We start from the raw sequence: 20,063 nt of genomic DNA on the forward strand, positions 1-20,063 counted from the left end.
GTCTGGGTTCTGAGGACACATATTTTGTCTTTATATTTTTATGGCAAGCACTTCACCCACTGAGCTATATCCCTGCCCATTAATTCTTTCAGATTATGACAAACATTAAGTTATAAGCAGCTTGAAGGGTTGAAGTTGTTAATGGGTGACTGAGGTTGCCAGAAGCAGATACGCTGAGAAGAGACAGGAGAATCACCAGCTAGAATGACACAGCCTTCTGGAAGTGCTATTTCAAGTGTGGGCAGACGGCCCAGAATGTCTTAGTGAGTCCAAAGAGACTTGTTGTGTGAGGTTCCAAATGGTGGTTGTGAGTCATTAGAAGCTCAGTGCTGTGTGTATGGAAGGAAGGACTTTAGAACTTGGCAGACCTGGAGTTGAGACTTGGAAAGTGAGCATGGCAAGTTTCTTCACACAAAACAATTTAAAATGAAGTGGATAAATAACGATAGAAAGCTTCGTATAATCTGTGGTATACTTCACTTAAGGCAGCCTTAAGATTTATAACTTGTGTCATTAAGTCAGCGAAGCAATAAGTTAGTCAGCTAGACAATCAATTGTATCCAAATACTTCTTGTATCTGTTAACTGAAATGTTATTACATACGGTCCTTTCTCCTCTATATTCTGCCCCTTCCCTCCCCTTCTCATTTCAGCCATCCCCATTAGCCTCTTTTGGTTCTCTTGACAGTTTGCTTTTTCTTTTATGTCATCTCTACATTTATGATTTTAGTTACATTTAACTTTCAATTGTTAGCAAAAGCACATTGTATGTAATTAGATAATGTACTATTTGAGTGTATAGTCCTTACATGCAAAAATATCCTCATATAGTCCCCCTGCCTCTGTACATAATGGTAGTTGCTCTGTGTAAGATAGTGAAATTTGTCTCAAGTTTCTTTATGTATTCTGGCTAGCCTAATTCTAATCTTCTACCAAAGGTGTTAATGTTACTTATGCCTGCTGGCTTGTAAGTTCATTGCTATTTTATATTTATACATTTGTTAGTTTAAACCAAGCACTTATATTTTAGCTCTCGGTGCTAAAATAATTTTTGTTTAGCACAGTATACATAGGAAGTAAGAAATTCACTTAAAACCACAACTTCCTTTTTGTCATCTGATGTGGAAGTGGCTTAACTTGATAAAAGTCCTGGTGATTTTTCACTAGCTTTAAAAAGGAAGCCGGAGCTTGCTTGAGCTGGGCATACATAGACATACAGCCACGTACTTGTAAATAAAAATAAAATCTTTAAAAAAATATTTTAAAAAATCTAAAGCTTTTGCAGCTGATGTAAAAATGTTATATACTATATATCATTTTTGTTGTGTAATAACTTATATGCCACTGTATTTAAATTACATGTAGATGCGAATACACAGATAGACCTTACATTGCAATGGCTTGGCTTAACAATTTATTGACTATTATAAGTATGTCTTCTGCAGCCACATTGTGAGTTGTGAGCACCTGTGTACACATACAGACATGTGCATGTCCAGCCCAGCACAGCCAAGCTGGATGTTTCTGCTATGGGCACCGTTCTTAGTGTGAGCATGTAGAGTTTCCATCCTGTCCCCAGTGTCTGCTTTGACAGTAGTTAGGAGCTGAAGCAGACGATTTTCAAATTACTCATTATACAACATTTAAAATTAGATGCAAAATATATCAATTGAAAATCTTAATATAGATTAAATTTGTGTTACAAATAATTAAAAATTAAAAATAACTCCTTAGTCCTTCAGAATCCAATTCAGGCTGCAGACCCCTCTCTCTTGTCAGGTAGAGCCTCCCACAGTCTGGGTCCATGCTCTCTCCAGCTGCCCTCTTGAAAATTTTCTCCTTTTTTCTCAACTAGCTGCTTACAGATTTTCCTGAAAGTGCTTTGGAAATCCATGTATCTTTGGACATGGTAGCTTTGCTCTTCATGTGTCCTCTGCTTTAACTCCCCTGCTTTTCAGCTTTGCCTGTTGAAACTCTGCCCAGGGCCTAGCTTTAAAGTCTTTTTTTTTTCAGGAACACTACTTTGACTTTCTGGAGTTGAGGTTATTTATGTTTCTTGCCTTTCATATTTTTTTTCAGCAAATACTTGGACATTTAGAAATTATGTAGAGATCTTTGCTAGATTCCTTCTGTTTCTTCTACTAAACTGCAGAGCATCAATGCTGGAAACCACACTGTCTTCATTAGTCCCTCTTCAGTTGAGCATAGTATTTTGCATGTAGAAATTTTAAATTGAATCATGATCTCAACAGTTGAGCCTCATTGTTTTCAAATAGACTATTGCATGATAAAACTATACTTGTGCAATGCTCTTAATTTCTAAAAGTAAAAAATGTTATACACTTATAAAATAGGGTCAGTGAGCAGGTAAGGGTGCTTGCTTCCAAGCCCTGATAATCTGAGGCTGGTTGATAGAAGTGAACGTTCTTCTGCAGCCACAGACACCATGGCATACATATACATACACACAAACAAATACATGGAATAATGTAATAAATATTTATAAGACACCAAAGACAGATTTGAAAAGTAAATGACTTTTAGACCTATGGTTCTCAGCCTTCTTAATGCTGCGGTTCTCCTCGTTGTGTTGATCCAACCATAAAGTTATTTTTGTTGCTACTTCATAACTGTAATTTTGCTACTGTTACAAATTGTAATGCAAATATCTGATATACAGGATATCTGATCTGTGACCCCTGTAGAAGTGTCATTTGACACCCAGAGGGGCGGTGACCCACATGTTGAGAACTGCTGTCTTAGGATCAGTTGCATCCTAAACTACTTTTGAGCACTGTGGGTTTCTTCTACCGTCTCCACACTGCATCTGGCTCCCCAGAGCAAACAACCCAAGTGCCTTGATGAGCTGTGTTCTCCTTGCTCTGCTTTTCTCTTTCTGCTGTGTCCCCTCTCCCACACTAGGAATGACTGCTTTTTTATTCAAATGTCTTTAGTTAACAGATTTATAATTACATTTTTGTAACAAATTGCCTTAGAACATTTATTTTCTCAATTTCGGTACGTCATAAGTTTGCCTCAGTTTTTAGGGGATATTTCAGGCTCTGGATTACTATCAGGTTATAGTTAATGTCTGCTAAGGCCAGTCATGCTGGTCTGTGCCTGTAGCCCACACTAGTAGGAAACAGACGGGAAGCTTGCTAGTTCCAGATTAGTTAGTTTAGTCAGACTGGAGAGGAAGGACGGGGTGGAGAAATGAGGGAAGAAGATGCTAACTGAGGCTGTGCTCATCAGGTGGCTTGACCTCTGGGCACCTCCTTCCAAAGCTGGCTCACACTGGGTGTTGTTGACAGGACTGCCTAATCCTTTGCCTGTGCACATCTCCATAAGGCTGGCTCCCAGAGCAAGTGATCCCATGACTAAGACAGAAGTTACAGCGTCCTTAGTGACCAAGGCTTAGAAGTCCCACTCTGTCATTTCTTTAGAAATTTGACAATTTGAGCTGTTTAAAAGTGGGGATATTGTACAGTGGTGGGAATGCCTAGGCTCACTGGCCACAGTTTTGGAGGGGCTAGTCACAAGGGGAATTGCTGCAGAAGACAATATTTACTAATAATTATCTTTTAGTAAAGCTTGCTGTTCTCTTAAACAGCTGTATAACCAAATCACCACACAGAGACCGGGTTTATTTAGTTAACCTAGAACACAGTGCTGGGCAATAGCTACTCCCTCCTAAACTTCCAAGCACTCATGGTTTCCTAACATTTAGATTTCCCACATTATACTTGCTTTTTGTGAAATCTTAGGTCTGATTCATGCTCCAAGTCCTCCAAGATCTATCCTCAGGCTCTGCCTTCAAGCCTTCCTCTCGCACCTTCTCCTCCCACTTATTTCCTGCTCTCTAGCTTCTCCCCTCTTTCCTGTCCTCTGGCTCCTCTCAGCTCAACATTGTGTCTAGTTGCTTTATTTTGGCCAGTTTACACAAGAGTTGAGACAGGATGCTTAGAATGAGTATCACAATGCAATATCTGGATTGAAACCAGAGTGTGTGTGTGTGTGTGTGTGGGGGGGAGAAATCAGCATTTGAATGAACAAGGGTAAGGTGTATACATTTCAAAAGAACATTATACCAACAGGGAATGAAGTAAAAAATAAAAGCAGCAGTTGCCTAACACCTACTGCACATAATTTTATATTTAAATTTTTCATACAGTATATTTTGGTCATGTTTTCCCCTTCCCTAACTCTTTGTAGATCCTTTCCACTTTTCTACTCATTATCTTCTTTCTCTCTCTTGTTTAACACACATACCAAGAACAAATAAACAAAAAGCCAGTAAAACAAAAAAAAAAGCCAAAATGAGACAAAAAGTGTCACCTTTACTGCCCCTTGGTCAACTACTTCTTGGGGGGGGGGGTCTGATCTGGTGTGGTTGATAGAGCCACTGACACTCCATTGGAAAAAGCTGGTTTTCCCTTTGCCAGCAGCTATCAGTTATAAATAGCTCCTTGGTTAGAAGTGGGATACTGTGTCCACTTCTCAATGCTGGAACCCTGTCTGGCTTGAACCTGTTTAGGTCTGGGTAGATCACGCAGTCAGTCTCTGTGAGCTCACTTGGGCATCAGTTCCGTTGTGTCTGCAAGACTCTGTGTCCTTGGGGTCATCCATCATCTCTTGACTCTTACAGTCTTTCAGCCCTCTGTTTCCCTCCTGATCTCTGAGTCTTGAGAGGAGGAGTATTGATATAGCCATTCCATTTAGGACTGAGTGCTACAAAGTCTCTTATCCTGGACATTGTCCAGTTGTGGGTCTCTGTGTTCATCTTCATCTGCTGCAGGAAGAAGCTTCTTTGATGTGGGTTGGGTGAGGCCTGATCTATGGCTGTAGCTGTGTGTCATTAAGAATCATTTTGTTGCTATGTTTCTTTAGCATCATAACAGTGGGGTTTCTCCTGTGTAAACTAGATAGGTGTCTGATTCATTATGTAGCTCACAATAACCCTAGCACATTGTGTACTAGGGTTATTGGCATGTGCTAGCATGCTTGTCTTATTAGATGGAACTATATAAAATTTAACACATTACTTTTATGTGTGTGACATTTCATTTTGTAACTCCATTTCCAGGGAATTCAGCAGGTGTGTACTTGGTTCATGTACATGCATGCACAGTAAACATTCACACACATAAAATCAATCTACTTTTTAAAAGAATGTGGGTCACTGTAGTAATGGTAAAAGAGTGTTAATGACTGCATTCATTCTCTTTGTCTGTAACACATGCATCCCAAGATTCCCTCCTACTGGATGCCTGAAATTCTGGATAGTACCAAACTTTGTACTGTTTCATGTAAGTGTGTGCACGTGTATGTTCACACACACATACACACAGAATGAGATTATGATAAAGCTTAATTTATAATTAAGTACAATAAGAGGTTAACAGTAATAATAAAATAGATCAGTTTTTATGTGGTAAAATAAAAGTAATATGAATATGGTCTCAAAAATACTTTGTTTCTGGAATAAAAAAATATTTATTTATTATGTATATAATGTTCTGTGTGCATGTACAGCCACACGTCAGAAGAGAGCAACAGATCTCATAGATGGTTGTGAGCCAGCCACCATGTGGTTGCTGGGAATCGAACTTGGACTTCTACAAGAACAGCCAATGCTCTTAACCTCTGAGCCATTCTCCAGCCCAGTTTTGGAATTTTTTATGTAACTTTTTAGAGCTTTGCTTAAATTTAACCATGGACAATGAGGGACTACTATAGCGTCATGAATCACAGAAAACTAATATGTAAAAGGTTAAAAGATGTGATTTGCTTTTGGCATGATTGATGACCTTAGTATGTATAATTTTTTTGTGATAGAATTAAAATCTAAAAACATGCAGTTAACTGAGCAGCTGAAATGTATTGTTGGGGTGTCTGGGTGTAGCTCAGTGCAGTGTTTCCCATCATGCACAAAGTCCCTGGGTTCAGTTTTTAGGAAAAAAAAAAGTTGGAAAAAATTTTTATATTTGTGTTTTTGTGTGCTTGCATGCACATGAAACGCAAGCATGTGCAAGTCAAAGGACACTTGTGGGAGAACCACTTTCTCTCCTGTAGGTAAGTTACAGGAGTCCATTTTAGTTTGTCCTGTTTGGTGTCACACGCCTCAACAATAATTTCTTCACATACTCTTCTGTGAGTAGCTGAAATGATACTAAATCTTGCACTGAGTGAAATCCCCACCCCCCAGGAATGAAAATTTTTTTAAAATATTATTTACTTATTCAATGTTCTGTCTGCATGTAAACCTGCACACCAGAAGAGGGCACCAGATCTCATTATAGATGGTTGTGAGCCACCATGGGGTTGCTGGGAATCAAACTCAGGTCCTCTGGAAGAACAGCCAGTGCTCTTAACCTCTGAGCTATCTCTCCAGCCCAGGAATGAATTCTTAGTCAAGATAGTTTTCTTGGTAGTTCTGGAGACTTTTTTCTTTCTTACTGAGCAGTTTTCTTCTATCAGAAAATTACTGGATAAAATGATGACAACAAGAAGAGAAGCTAGAAATTTCCAGTAAGTATTCACCAAACTTCTGCTCTGTGTCATTTGTGAATCTTCATCACTGAGCTGAGTAAAAATGATCTCCCTGGTATGCTGATGTTCCTTTAGTTAGTGTCCTTGTAGCATACAGGTGTGTTAATGATCGTTTGTCCATACGTTGGATTCGGTTGTAGTGTTTTGAGTCTTTTCAGCAGCTCCATTTGTAAGAATTGACGTTTTATGTTTTGTGCTTTCCTTAAGGTTTCCAAACAAGAGTACTTACTTTTAAAACATCACTACGTGTCTTTTTGGATTCTTACTGTCTAGTATATAAAACATGTGGGCTCTTGGTTTCACTTATATCTTGAATGGTTTGCTATTTCATTTTCCTAGGAATAATATCATCTTTGCTTATCAATTTTCCCAACTATATTTTAAAAACGCAAGGCAATGTACAAATCAAAGCTATTATATCAATTTCAAGGGAATAGAAAAGAGGAATGAAGAGTAATCTCTTTTGGCAGGGGATTGGGGAGAGACAGAGACTTTTTTAGGCTGGCTGTTGTAATTGTATAGACCAGGATGGCCTTGAATTCAAAGAGATCTACTTGCCCCTGGGAGTAGAGAGGTGTGACACCATGACTGGCTAGAGTCGTCATTTTTGTAGTCTTTGTTCTCTCTACCCTTTAGGTTTCTTGAGTATGATGAAAGTTAGACTATTGTCTTTCTATAGAGATGAAGAGAAAAATGGACAAATAAAGGCATTTCACAGTTACTGCTTGAGTCTAGAGGTAGATGCAGAGATTTAGGCCTGCAATGATAATGATGCTATAGTAAACCGTGGCGGGAGCTCTCAGACTGCAAGTCTTTAAATGACAGTATCCTAGACTATTTTGCTCAAACTCAGGAATTTCTAAGTGAACAATGTTTCTTTTTAAATTTTTATTGAAACTGTCAGAAAAAAATATCAGACATCAGCTGCAAAGTATGTGCATCTCAGTGAACTTCTGTACAGTTGGAACGTCATTCTGAGGGGCTGGGACTTCACATTGTTTTTACATTTTCACTTCAAATGTAGCTTGTTGTTTTGATTGTTGTTTTGTTTTTTGAGACAGGGTTTCTCTGTGTAGCCCTGGCTTTCCTGGACTCATTTTATAGACCAGGCTGGCCCCGAACTCCGAGATCCATCTGCCTCTGCCTTCGCAGTGCTAGAATTACAGTCATGCACCATCATACCTGGCTCAAATGTATTTTTATGTCTCATTTACAACCAAAAAATGAAAATCTATGTCAAGGTTAAAAGTAAAAAAGCAGTTATCTTTCTAGCTTCTTTCCTGACTCCAGAGTTGATTACCTGTGGAGCCTAGCCTCATACCACATGCATATAGGCAGCACAAATTACACTCTGGGCAGAAGGGAAGCCTGAGGTAGGGAGGAGGACCTTGGGGGAGGGCCATGGGAGTTGGAGAGTAGTAGGGAGTGTTTTTGTTTCGCACAAAATTTAAAAAATATTTAAAACCATATTCTGGCATTGCTACACCTATAATAAAAATAAAGAACAACAACAACAAAACAGTGTTTGGTTATTTTGGAGCACAGAGAATGGCTGCTGTTTTTTAAATTTAAAAAGAATTTTGAAAAGAAAGCATTTGGTGATATAAGTGTAGGAAGGATTGGAAGTAAAGATGAGTTAGAAATTTATAATAAATGTATTTAAAATAAAAACATCAGCCTTTACAAGATGAATATATTTCTTGTAGACTTATAATTTGCTAGTTATATAAAAGAAGGGAAAGAAAGAAAGAAATCTTGTCTGACTTCATAGTCCTGTTAATCCTAGCTACACTGTAATCCAAACTCAAGGCCCATATGGGCCACAGAGTGAGTTTAAGGTCTGCCTAGGCCATTTTGTGAGACTGTGTTTCAAAATAAAAGTGCAAAGAGGGATAGAGCTATAGCTCAGTGTTGGAGTGCCTTCCTAGGTGGTGGGGAGAGGATATTGAACTGGGGGATGTAGCTCAGACAAGCATTTAGCATATATGAGCTAGTTCTGCATTTGATCTCTAGTACCAATAGACCAAACAAAATAAATAAAACCTTCGGCGATTTAAAATCTGTTTGGCCTCCATTCAAAGTTTCCACATGCATGGATTAAAACCAATCAGTCAGTTTCCAAGAAAAAAAATTGCTTGTATACTGAACATGTGCAGAGCAGCATAACTCCCTTCATTGTATTATGGTAGGCCAGCAGACCTGCACCCCTATCCCTCACGTTGTGTTCACACACCTGAACATACGGAGTTGTAAAAATGTATTTAAGTCTAGGGATGTATCTCATGGGAAAGTGTGTAGTACGCACAAAGCCCTAGTTTGATCCCCAGTACCACATAGACTTGGCATGATGGCATATGCCTATGATGCCAGTACTCCGGAGGATGAGATGTTCTAGGTTAGTCTTGACTACATAGTAAGTTTGAGGCCATCCTGGAGTGCATGGAAAGAAAAGAAAAAGTTTACTTCTTTTTTTAAAAATTTTTATTTAACTTTTATTAATGACACTTTATTCATTTTTTTATCCCCCAATAAGCCCCTCCCTTCTCCCCTCCTGGTCCCACCCTCCCCCCCTTTCTGCATGCATGCCCCTCCCCAAGTCCACTGATAGGGTTGGTCCTCCTCTCCTTCTTTCTGATCTTAGTCTATCAGTTCTCATCAGAAGTGGCTGCATTGTCAGGGTTCTAGGTTATCTCCACGGATAGTCCTTGGTTGGAGTATGAGTCTCTGGGAAGTTCCCTGTGTTCAAATTGTGTTCAAATTTTCTTGTTCTGTTGCTCTCCTTGTGGAGTTCCTGTCCTCTCCAGCTCTTACTATTTCCCACTTCTTACATAAAATTCCATTCACCCTGCCCGTCAGTTGGCCATCAGGCTCAGCATCTGCTTTGACAGTCTGCACGGCACAGGCTTTCAGAGGCCCTCTGTCGCAGGTTCCTAGGTTGTTTCCTGTTTTCTTCTTCTGGCTTTCAGAGGCCCTCTGTAGCAGGTTCCTAGGTTGTTTCCTGTTTTCTTTTTCTTCTGATGTCCATCCTCTTTGCCTTTCAGGAAGGGGATTGAACATTTTAGTTAGGGTCCTCTCTTTTGCTTAGTTTGTTTAGATGTACAGATTTTAGTTTACTTCTTAATGCCCATCTTTCACTGGAACATCTGCTTCTACCACTAGAGGACCCTACTCTCCCATTCAGCAGGTTGCTCCCAGGTGGAACAAAGGCCACACTTTGTTCTGATCCCTGAGCCCTCTAGACAGTGTAAAGGACTGTGATAACTGTGTCCCTGCTGCTATCAGGGAAGGATTTTAAAAACTTATTGAGTCCCTAAAGAGCAGTGGAGAATTCGATTTCACTCTATCCTTTTCACTCAAAGTTGAATCAGATTAAATAATCCTATAATTGTGAGTACAGTTATAATTTTCACATGAAATGTAATCTTTTTTATTTGAACAACAATAAAACAATGGAGTATTATATAATACACGTTTAGAAAACCCTACGATAAAAATAGATACAATTATTCCGAATCTTTCTAAAAATAATTTTATTATATGACCATTTGATAGATGTTAATGCATTCTGGTTACTGTCACCCTGTATCCTCTCTTATGTCCCTCTTATCCTGTTTAACCCTTCTTCCTGAAAACCTCTTTTCTACATTCTTGTCTTTTTCTCTTTTGACACAGTGAGCTTAACCAGGGCCTTCTGTGTTTATGGTGTCTATTGGAGCCGGTGGACTCTCTAATGGGTAAACAACTGAAGGCAATGACTCTCCCTCCCACAGGAGCCACTGATAACCAGTAGTTCTGCAATGATGGATAGGGTTCCAATAGCCCCTTTACCATCCATGACTGGCGTTGAGGCCCATTCTTATACAGGTGTAGTGTAGGTACGCTCAGCTGCTTTGGGATCATGATTGCAGTGGCCGTTTCATGCCTACAAAACAGTATAGCTCAGCCGTCTCTCTGCCCTCTGGCTCTTCTATTCTTTCCGCTGCCTCTTCTGAGGTTCTCCCTGAGCCTTCCGTTGGATGATATCAATGTCTGATTAGGGCCAGGCAGTCAAGTGTCACTTTTACCAGCACTTTGAAAGCTGTAAGTATTTTAAGGAATAACATTTTTAAAGGCAAGGAACACTATAGAAAATTCAATAAAGGATACAAGGTGCAGAGATGATTTGTGATTGCTTACCAGAGTGCTAGTTCTGTAGTTCTGCTTGCTGAAGTTCAGTCACGGTTCACAAACCTGCAGACGCAGTGAATTCGTTAGCGTTTCTTTCCACCGACAGAACAGCTGATAGAGCAACTTAAGGCAGAAGAGGCTTCTTTGACCATGGCTTTATCTTCTAATCCATCACCATAGGGAAAACACTACAGCTTGGTCTATAGTGCTGAGAGCATGTCCTATAGTCTGGTCTTCACATCTGGCAGATAAGGGAGCAAAAATCCTGTTAGAACCGGAAACGATGTCACCTTGAAGGCCTTCCCCAGTGGTTCAGTCTGCTTCTTTTAAAGGTATCATAGTCTCCCAAACCAACACTGCCAGCTGGAGATCAACTGTTCAAACACATGACGAAACAATGAGAGACATAACACTTTGCATGCCTTATATAAAGATTATTGGTTCTCTTACTTAGAGAAGGCCGTTGTTGTCCTTAAGTCTACCATTTCTATTCCTTATATGATTGGAGGCTCCTTATCCCTGTATGTCTAGGTATACATTAGAGTGCATTGTTTCACCTCCACTCTATCCTCCAGGACCGTAGTGTAGACCTAGCATTACTCGTTTATAGCCTGATATATTCTGTTTCTTCTCTGATAAATCCAGCTAGTTCTGTTAGTTTTGCCTCCTGGACTATAATATTCTCAAGTGTTTTATTTTTACCATTGAGAGTATAGCACTTTAGAAATATTCTAGATTGATAATCCATTTAAAATAAAAGATCTAATTCAGCTTTATGGACCTTATGCTGAAAATTATTTCTTAGTAATAGATGTTTACTTTTACAGTAGTTAGCCTGCCTGTCATCCCTGCCTCCATAAGGAGTAATTGTTCTAGGGAGAGAATACATGTTAAGAATAAATAATAATTAAAAGAATAAAGACAGAGTAGCAACTATATTGTATGTTTATGAGTTGGAAAGTAAGGATTGTTTTCTTTCATGAACGTGGGACCGTGATACAGTGAAACAGTACCATCTAGCTGATGGTGCTAGCTTGGAGACCCCTGTGCATGGAGGGTGAGGAGCACCTTACAAACACTCAAGCATCTCAGTGCAGCATCATGGTTGAATGTTCATGCATGTGCTGTGATCGTAGACGAACGTGGGAAAGCTAGGCAACTTTTTCTCTAAAGGTAACTAAACACAGTGAACATTAGTGCTATACGCTATAGTGATGAGAATACGGCACTTCAGGATTTCTACTTTTTAAAGATTTATCTATTTTTATTTCATGTGTGTTTGTTGTGTGTGTGTACAGTACCTGAGAAGGCCAGAAGAGGACATGGGAACCTAGGATTAGAGATGATTTTGAGCTGCCAAGTGTGTGCTCAGAACGGAATCTAGGTCCTCTGCAAGAGCAATACTCTTAACTGCTGAGCCATTTCCCCAGCTCCAGGATTTCCACTTATTTTATAAATTTTATGTCAGTAATATTTTACAGAATTTTGAGGTCAAAGGAATGACAAAGCATAGTATATGAATGTGACAAAGCTAAAATTTAATGGAAAGACCCAGTGATTTATCATATTTTCCAATGACAGTTTCATAGCCACATTTTCTGTTTTAGAAGACTTAGTTTTAAATGACTCACTATTTACTAGGCATTAGCCTGATTAAATATATTCTTAACCATGACAGACCTTTCAGCTTTCTTTTTCCATAATTTGGTATAACTGAGAAAAGAAATGAACTACTTGCTACTCTAACTTACACACTGTGTCTTTACGCTTGTGTAGCAGGTAGTTGATCTTGGCCAGTAAGCTTAGAGCCAGTACCCTGTTTCTTAAGAATGTTTCTCAGAAAACGATACGCAGGTTATACTGATCTGGCGGTATTCATTATTTCTGGCTATTCAGATGTCCTGCTGCACCATAGGTACACTATTATGTGTTAGTAAGAAAATAAAACTGAACTCATACTCATTCCCCAGCGTTAGCTTTTGGTGTCCAGGGTGAACTCGGCGATGCAGTACAGAGTGCCTGTCAGTACCCTTAGCTTCCTTAGTGCTGGGGTTTCCTGTGTAGATGAGGACACATAACATTAACATTGCATTCTTCCTAACACACGTGGTTCTTAAATGTTGTGCATAGTACTTACTAGTATTTAAGAATCTATTTTTTTGTTTTTGTTTTATCTTTGGTTTCACTCTTTTAGTCTATTTTTGTTGCTATAACAAAATGCCATAGGAATGCCATAGGGTGGGTACTTTATGAATAACAGATTTGTTTCTGCCACCTTTTAAGGTCTGAGAGTCACAAGGCAAGGGACTTGCTGGTAGTAAGGGGTATCTGATGAGGGGTATCTTTATGTGGTAGTGGAAGGGCCTTAATGGCTCTCTGGAACCTTTGTCAAGGCATTAATTCTTATCAAGGGTTCTGTTTTTAGGGCCTAACCACCTAACTTCCTGATTATAATCATATTTGGGATTATGTCTCAGTATAAAAATTTGAGGGGACATGAACATTCAGACAGAATGTTGGCTACGTTAAAGTCAAGGATTTTTATTTCTTGCTGAAGGAGTATCTATTAAAAATGATGAGGGTACAGCTAACCAATTACTGCTTACCCTTGACTTTACTCTCCAAGTAGTGGGAAGTCTATTACTGCTTCTTTATTTTAGGCATTTTTACTTATTTTTTTTCTCTTTTTTCTGCTTATTTTTCTATGGCATTAAAAAAAAAAAAAAAAACATGCCCTTTTCCTGGTCTATTAAAAACCTTCCAAACAACTTCCTTTTCTTACACAACTTTTGCTTCATACTGATGTCCGTACTCTTTGTTAGGTTTGTTTGAGTTTCTTCAGAGACTCTGTTACTCACAGGGAACTCCTGTTCCTTAAAGTCTTCCCGATGCTGCCTGTGCAGCGTTTTTCACGCGTCTGCTGCTTTGCATCATCGGGAGCTTTCTGCTGCAGTAGTTAAAATATTCATAAAATATCTTACATTTCTTGAGGCTGTTATTCAGAAAGATCTCTTGTTCTGTAACAGTTTCCTCTGAGATTGAAATACTCTGTCTGCAGGGAAGCAACTTGAACAAGAAGGTTGAGCTTCAGGAAATCCCTGAAACTGACTAGATTCACTAGGCCCCTCCCTGCCAGAGTAAGCAATAAAACCTAAGAGTCTAGTCTAGAGACTCTGCAAAGAAGACTCTGAAGCCAGACCAGCTTCCCAAAAGGAGAAGTCAGTGGAGCTGCCTGGGAGAGTTTTTGAAGCAACTGAGGCAGGTTGAAAGGATGTTCTCCAACCTGCAGATTGCAGTGTGCTTCTGGTTCCTAGCTTTGTGAACTGTCAACCATGCTGGGGTGGCTTTGGTGATATAGTTGTCTTTTAAGTCATTTTTGCTCCTGTAAGTAACCCCTCACTCCTTACCCTTACAGGAGTAAGTAACTTCAGTGAAACTCATTGGTTCACTAAATTGGACTCTGGTGGTATCCATACATTGTTCTGTTGTGAGTTCCCTATTTGAGTGAGTGTATGTGTTGAATTTCCCCCAGGAAAAGTTTTCTCACAGAGCATCCCTGTGTCAGAGTGGTTAGCATTACTTGAAAACTAGCCAGAAATACAAATTCTTGGTCTTCACCCTGAAGTCACTGGATTAGAAACTGCGTAGGTAGGAGTTGGCCAAAGAAGCCTCAGGACAGTTCTGATGCTGCTTTGATACATGAACCAATGCCCCAACTCTTGTTGTTGCTGGTGTTCTTACTCTTAATAGAGCAACCATTGCTTTCAGACTGCTTTCATATGTGTAGCTTTTTTTTTTTTTTGCATGTGTTGTGTGTATGGATGTGCATGTGTGTGTGAAGGCACATACAGGCCTGCCCATGGAGGTCACAAGAGGATGTCTAGTATCCTTTAACATTCCTCCCCGCTTACCTCCAGCCTTACAGCCCTTGAATCAGGATCTCTCACTGAACCTGGAACTTGCTTGGCTGGTGTTCAACAAGCCCTAGCTGTTACCCATATCCCTCCTTGTTTACAGGTGTGTCAGGAGACCTGCCTAGCTTTTTACCTGAGTGCTGGCGATCCAAACTCAGGTGTTGAGCAAGCTATCTCCTCAAGCACATTAACGTAACTGTTGGTGTGGATGCTAGGCCTGGTGTCTGTCAGTCCTGTTTTTAAAATTAGTGTAGGTCTATCTTTGGCAACTTTCCAGTATTTCACACTAAGTAGGCTGCTTCCTTGTACCCTGCCTGCTAGCCTTCAAACTTTGAGTGTTTGAATGTGCAGTATTATTTCCTGCTTGTATCCTGCTGTAATAATAAAAAAAAAAAACATAAAAGATTTTTAAAATGCTGTATCCAAAATAGGATAGGATTTCTAAACTACAATTTAAATTTTTTTAATTAAATTAAATTACGATTAAAAAAAAAGACAAAACTTGCACATTAATCCCGGCACTTGGGAGGCAGAAACAGTTACAGATCTGTGAGTTTGAGGCTAGCCTGGTCTGTGTAATTAGTTCCAGGCCAGCCCAAGCATCAAAGTGAAATCCTGTCTGAAAAAAACTAAAGGCAGAAAAACACTCAAATAAAATTTACATACCAAAATTAGGTCTGAACATCTCATTGAATTTCTGTACCGTAAGAATAGACATTCTGAAGCTGTAAAGCTTTACATCATATTTTACACTTTATTAACAAATATATTTGTATGCACTTATCCTCCACCAAGGTGGGGGTCCTTGACAGAGTTGAAACTAGGATAGCCATTAGCTTTATATCCTCTTTCATTACTCAAATGCGCCTTCCCTGTGTTCAGTCCTTCCTCATCACTTATTATGTGAACCCCTTCTTATTATCCTTTCTACATGTTATGTACTGTGCCCGTGTGCACACACACACACGCTATGGGCTAGGATCTACAGATGAAGGAAAACATGTATGTTTGTTTTTTTCTTTCTGAGGTTGTGTGATCTTGTCTGATACTATACATTCTAAGTTCTTCCTTTTGATTTTTTTTCACAATTTGATTTTCTAGGCAATAAAAGCATCGTTTATAAAACATGGGTTAAATACCCTTTTTCTGCACTCTTTGCCCTCCTCCTCCTTTACTTTTCTCTCTCTCTTTGGAACTTAGAGATTGTTTTATCTGAAGCTTGCCCTAATTGCCCAAGCTCTCTCAAAGCTGGAGGAGTCCTTGATCTGGGGTGATAGGGTACTTGCTTATGCTAGCAACCAAAGGCAAAAGCAGGCAGGTACCCAAAATAAGTCTTGTAGTAGGTTTTAAATAAATACTATTAAAATGTGGAAGTTGGAAAATCTCAGAGAATTGAGTGTTCTCCAGCATCAGAAATAAATGCATTGCAAGATTGTAGTCGGGGACAGAAGGAGTCTCAATGATTTCAGTGACTAAGTTTTGACAGTAAACACATAATCGGTGAATGAATTAAAGATTTTAGAGGGAACAAGTTGATGTTACTACAGATATTTAGCTCTTTAACTCAGGAGGAGGGATGCGTTAAAACATTCTTCAGCCTGGAGTGTGCCTTAGCTTATTCTTTGCATGTGTGAGGCTGTGTTCTTCATTCATAGCACTGATACATTACAAACAACTTAAGTGTAAAGGTTGTGTTAAATCTTTAAAAGTAATTTTTATTATCATGTGTGCCTTCTTTATTTTATTTTTTATTTTAATCACAGGTCATTCACTTGTATCCCAGCTGTAGCCCCTCCCTCTTTCCCTCCAAACCCCACCCTCCCTACCTCATCTCCTCCCTGCCCCCTTCCAAGTCCATTGATAGGGGAGGTCATCCTCCCCTTCCATCTGATCCTAGCTTATCAGGTATCTTCAGGACTGGCTGCAATGTCCTTATCTGTGGCCTAGCAAGGCTGTTCCTCTCTCGGGGGAGGGGGGAAGCTCAATGAGCCAGTCATTGAGTTCAAGTCAGAAATAGTCCTTGTCCCCCTTACTAGGGAACCCACTTGGATACTGAGCTGCCATGGGCTACCTCTGAGCAGGGGTTTTAGGTTATATCCATCCATGGTCCTTGGTTGGAGAAACAGTCTCATAGAAGACCCCTGTGTCCTGATATATTTGGTCCTTGTGGAGCTCTTGTCCCCTCTAGGTCATACTAACTCCCCCTTCTTTCATATGATTCCCTGCACTGTGCCGAAGGATAGGCTATGAGTCTCAGAATCTGCTTTGATAATGTGTGCCTTTTTATTTCTTGGATATACATTTTAAATAATGTCACATATTTCTTTATGTACAGTTACATTCTAATGATTTACATGTATCTTGGACTTAAATCTTAACTGTTAAGGATTGTTCTATTTTGTTGAACAGGAATGACAATTTATATTTTACTTGAGAAAGTTTATTCTTGAAATCATCATAAATACATTCTCATAACATGCACTGTTCTTTCATAACAGGGTGCATCTTTGAGTTATAATAAGCCTTCTCTTTATTGTGCACACAGGAAACCTCGCCCCGTCTCACAGCTTGTCGCACAGCAGGTCCCTCAGCAGTTTGTGCCCCCTCCCCAGTCAAAGAAAGAGAGGAAAGATAAAGCAGAAAAAGAAAAAAGTGAAAAGGAAACAACTAGCAAAAAGAACTGTCATAAGAAAACCAGGTAAAAAAGTGTTTTGTGGTTGAAATAATAAAAATAACCACTCAGTATTCTTTTTTAACTTAGATCATACTCTATAAGCAAACTGGAAGTAAACTTCTATCTCAATATAAAATATCACAGGTTTTCTGAGTTTGAAAGCTATGTTGGAAATCAGAAAAGGTCAAAAGCTTAAATGTAAAGAGGCTTTTCTTTCTTAGTAGATTTTTAGAAGACATGCATGTCTGTTCTTTTTACTTCATTAATAAAAATAGGCACTTGAAATATAGGAAATGGGCATTCAAAGTCGTGAGCTTTGACCAATGATCATGGTTCTGGATATTGTCGTAAGTCAGTTGTGCAGCAGTGGAGTGAGAGTTTAGCCTTTTTTAATTTTTTTTTAAAGATTTATTTATTTATTTAGTACTTTATTTACTTATTTTGTGTGTGTGTGTGCGTGCGTGTGTGCGCACAAGTGTTATGCCTGCATGTATGTATGTGCACTACAGTGGGGCCTGCAAAGGTCCGAAGAGGGTGTCATATCTGCTGGGACTGGAGTTAAGGATGTTGTGAGCTGCTGTGTGGGTGGGAGGAAATAAAACCTGGGTCTGCTGGTAGAATAGCCAGTGCTCTTACCCATTGAGCTGTCTTTCCAGTCCCCATCCTTAGCTTTTATCAGTTGCCTTTGTGGTGCAGTCATGTCCTTGTTATCCTAAAACGTCTGTTGGAATAAAATTATTAAGCTGCCCGCAAACTTCAGTGTGACTTTAAAGCACTACACCGAGGCTTCCAGTCTTCTTTCATGTTGAAGGTTCACGAATGATTTTGTTTGGTTTATGTTAATGAGTTGAAATATTTCATGATACTTTGGTGGTTTACTGCATATGAGTACCTTTAAACAGAAATACATTGATTCTGTTACTTTTGCTTGGTTATTTAGTATGTACTCAGAAATTTTGGAGTGAGAAAAGCTAGCTTAAAAAACTCTTTTTTTGTGTGTGTTTAGACCAAGATTAAAAAATGTGGATCGGAGTAGTGCTCAGCATTTGGAAGTCACTGTTGGAGATCTAACAGTCATTATTACAGACTTTAAGGAGAAAGCAAAGTCAGCGCCTGCGTCCAGTGCTGCTACTGGGGATCAGCACAGCCAGAGCAGCTGTAGCTCTGACAACGCAGAGCGGGCTGTGTCTGGGTCCTCCTCGCCCCGCGGAGAAGCCTCGTCCCTGAATGGAGAGTCTCACTGAACATTCTTGCTCCACGTAGTCATGCCTGTCCTCCATGGAAACACAGATTATGCCAAGAACTACCACATTTTCATGACAGACGCATCTATGCCTAACCTAAAATTTGAGTTTTTCATGAAATACGAATTTTCCAGAATTTATTAGATTTTACTGGAGTGTAAGCTACCGAACATTTCCAGACTTAACATTTTGGTCTCTGCTGTTAAATGCCATGAAAATGTGGTTGAATTATTCATTATGCAGTGTTATTGGTAAGTCTATTTTCACTTATAGTTTAGTGAATTCTAACACATAATTATTGAATTCTCTACTATTGGCATGTAATGAGTTTAAATTTTTTATTACATAGTGCAAGCTGCCTAAATATGTATTATTTGAGAATTGTGAAACAAATAGTTATATGTATGCAAGTCAAAGATCAACTTAATCAACTATTGCTGCAACAGGATCTTCTTAATGGGTATCCTCTTAATGCACCTGCTGGTACTTGGTGTGGTTAAACAGGAAGTTGTTATTAAATAAAGAATTTGTATTGACCTTTGCCAAGGTTTTGACATGTTTTTACTAAATTATTGTTTCTGAGTTATGTTTTATCCATTTTTTGCAGTTTACGTTTGTTAGTTTGCTTACTTTTCAAAGCATCATTTTATTGTACTATTTACTAGTTGAATAGTAAACAATAAAACATGGACTGTTTAGCTTTCTAATTCAGGTCAGTGCTGTTGTCATTGAACACTGGTATTTCCTGTCCTCTCTAAGACATTAAAGTTAAAGAAATAGAAGCTCTGGCAGGAGCAGAAAAGAACTTGCTGTACTTGGAAAAGCTTTAACTTTAGCTTTAATGATAGTTTTATCACTGTTTCCTTGTTCCAAACCTATCCAGGGTCATAGACGTGAATCTAGTTAATATAAGCATGGTAACTATTATGCAGAGCTGGGAAGTTAATCCTAAGTCAGTTCAATTGGCCTTTACTAAATACAATAATTCGTATGAAAATCATAGTACTCTATTTCCAGATACAGCCTTCAATTTATGCATTTATCAGTATCTTGAAATAAAAAGTATTTACAGCCCCACTCACTTATGTACGATTACCAATAAAATATTTTTTATGACTTAAGATTTTGCATTTTTGTTTACAAGTAAATGAAGTGTGTTATGTTGTATTTGAAAATCCGTGTTAGAGACCACATGCCACATCTTAAATTCTCCCCAGGCCCTCTTGTATTCTCAGCCATTTGCCTGATACATATCTACCTATAGGGGCTTCTGAAATGTAAATCAACCTCAAGACAAGACCTACCTTGAATATAATCTGCCACATAAAAGACATCATGATAGCATTTGGAGGAAAAACTGTGGACCCTGACACTGGTGATACTTGGTTTCTCATGGTAATGTCACTCTGTTTGGTTGCAGTACTTTTCACTAGCACAGTGGTACTCCTGTAACATGCTAGTTATGAATACACTTTATTGCAGATAGTAAAAGTCTGTGATGAAAACATTCAGATAC

At 39.0% G+C, this 20,063-nt stretch overlaps 1 protein-coding gene across 1 annotated transcript in view; it reads left to right on the forward strand.

Annotated features, from left to right (window-relative positions):
* Yaf2 (YY1 associated factor 2) overlaps nucleotides 1-19,668 on the forward strand; it is a gene marked incomplete at its 5' end in the record, with an annotated part of 59,377 nt that extends 39,709 nt beyond the window's left edge. Inside the window, 2 exon segments of the mRNA XM_055626858.1 lie at nucleotides 17,175-17,327; nucleotides 18,310-19,668. Of these exon segments, the coding sequence (XP_055482833.1) occupies nucleotides 17,175-17,327; nucleotides 18,310-18,547 (391 nt within the window).
* Between the last annotated feature and the right edge of the window lie 395 nt (nucleotides 19,669-20,063).

This window comes from Psammomys obesus, unplaced genomic scaffold (assembly GCF_907164565.1).
Source record: "Psammomys obesus unplaced genomic scaffold, mPsaObe1.curated_primary_1811, whole genome shotgun sequence".
Lineage (NCBI taxonomy): Eukaryota > Metazoa > Chordata > Mammalia > Rodentia > Muridae > Psammomys > Psammomys obesus.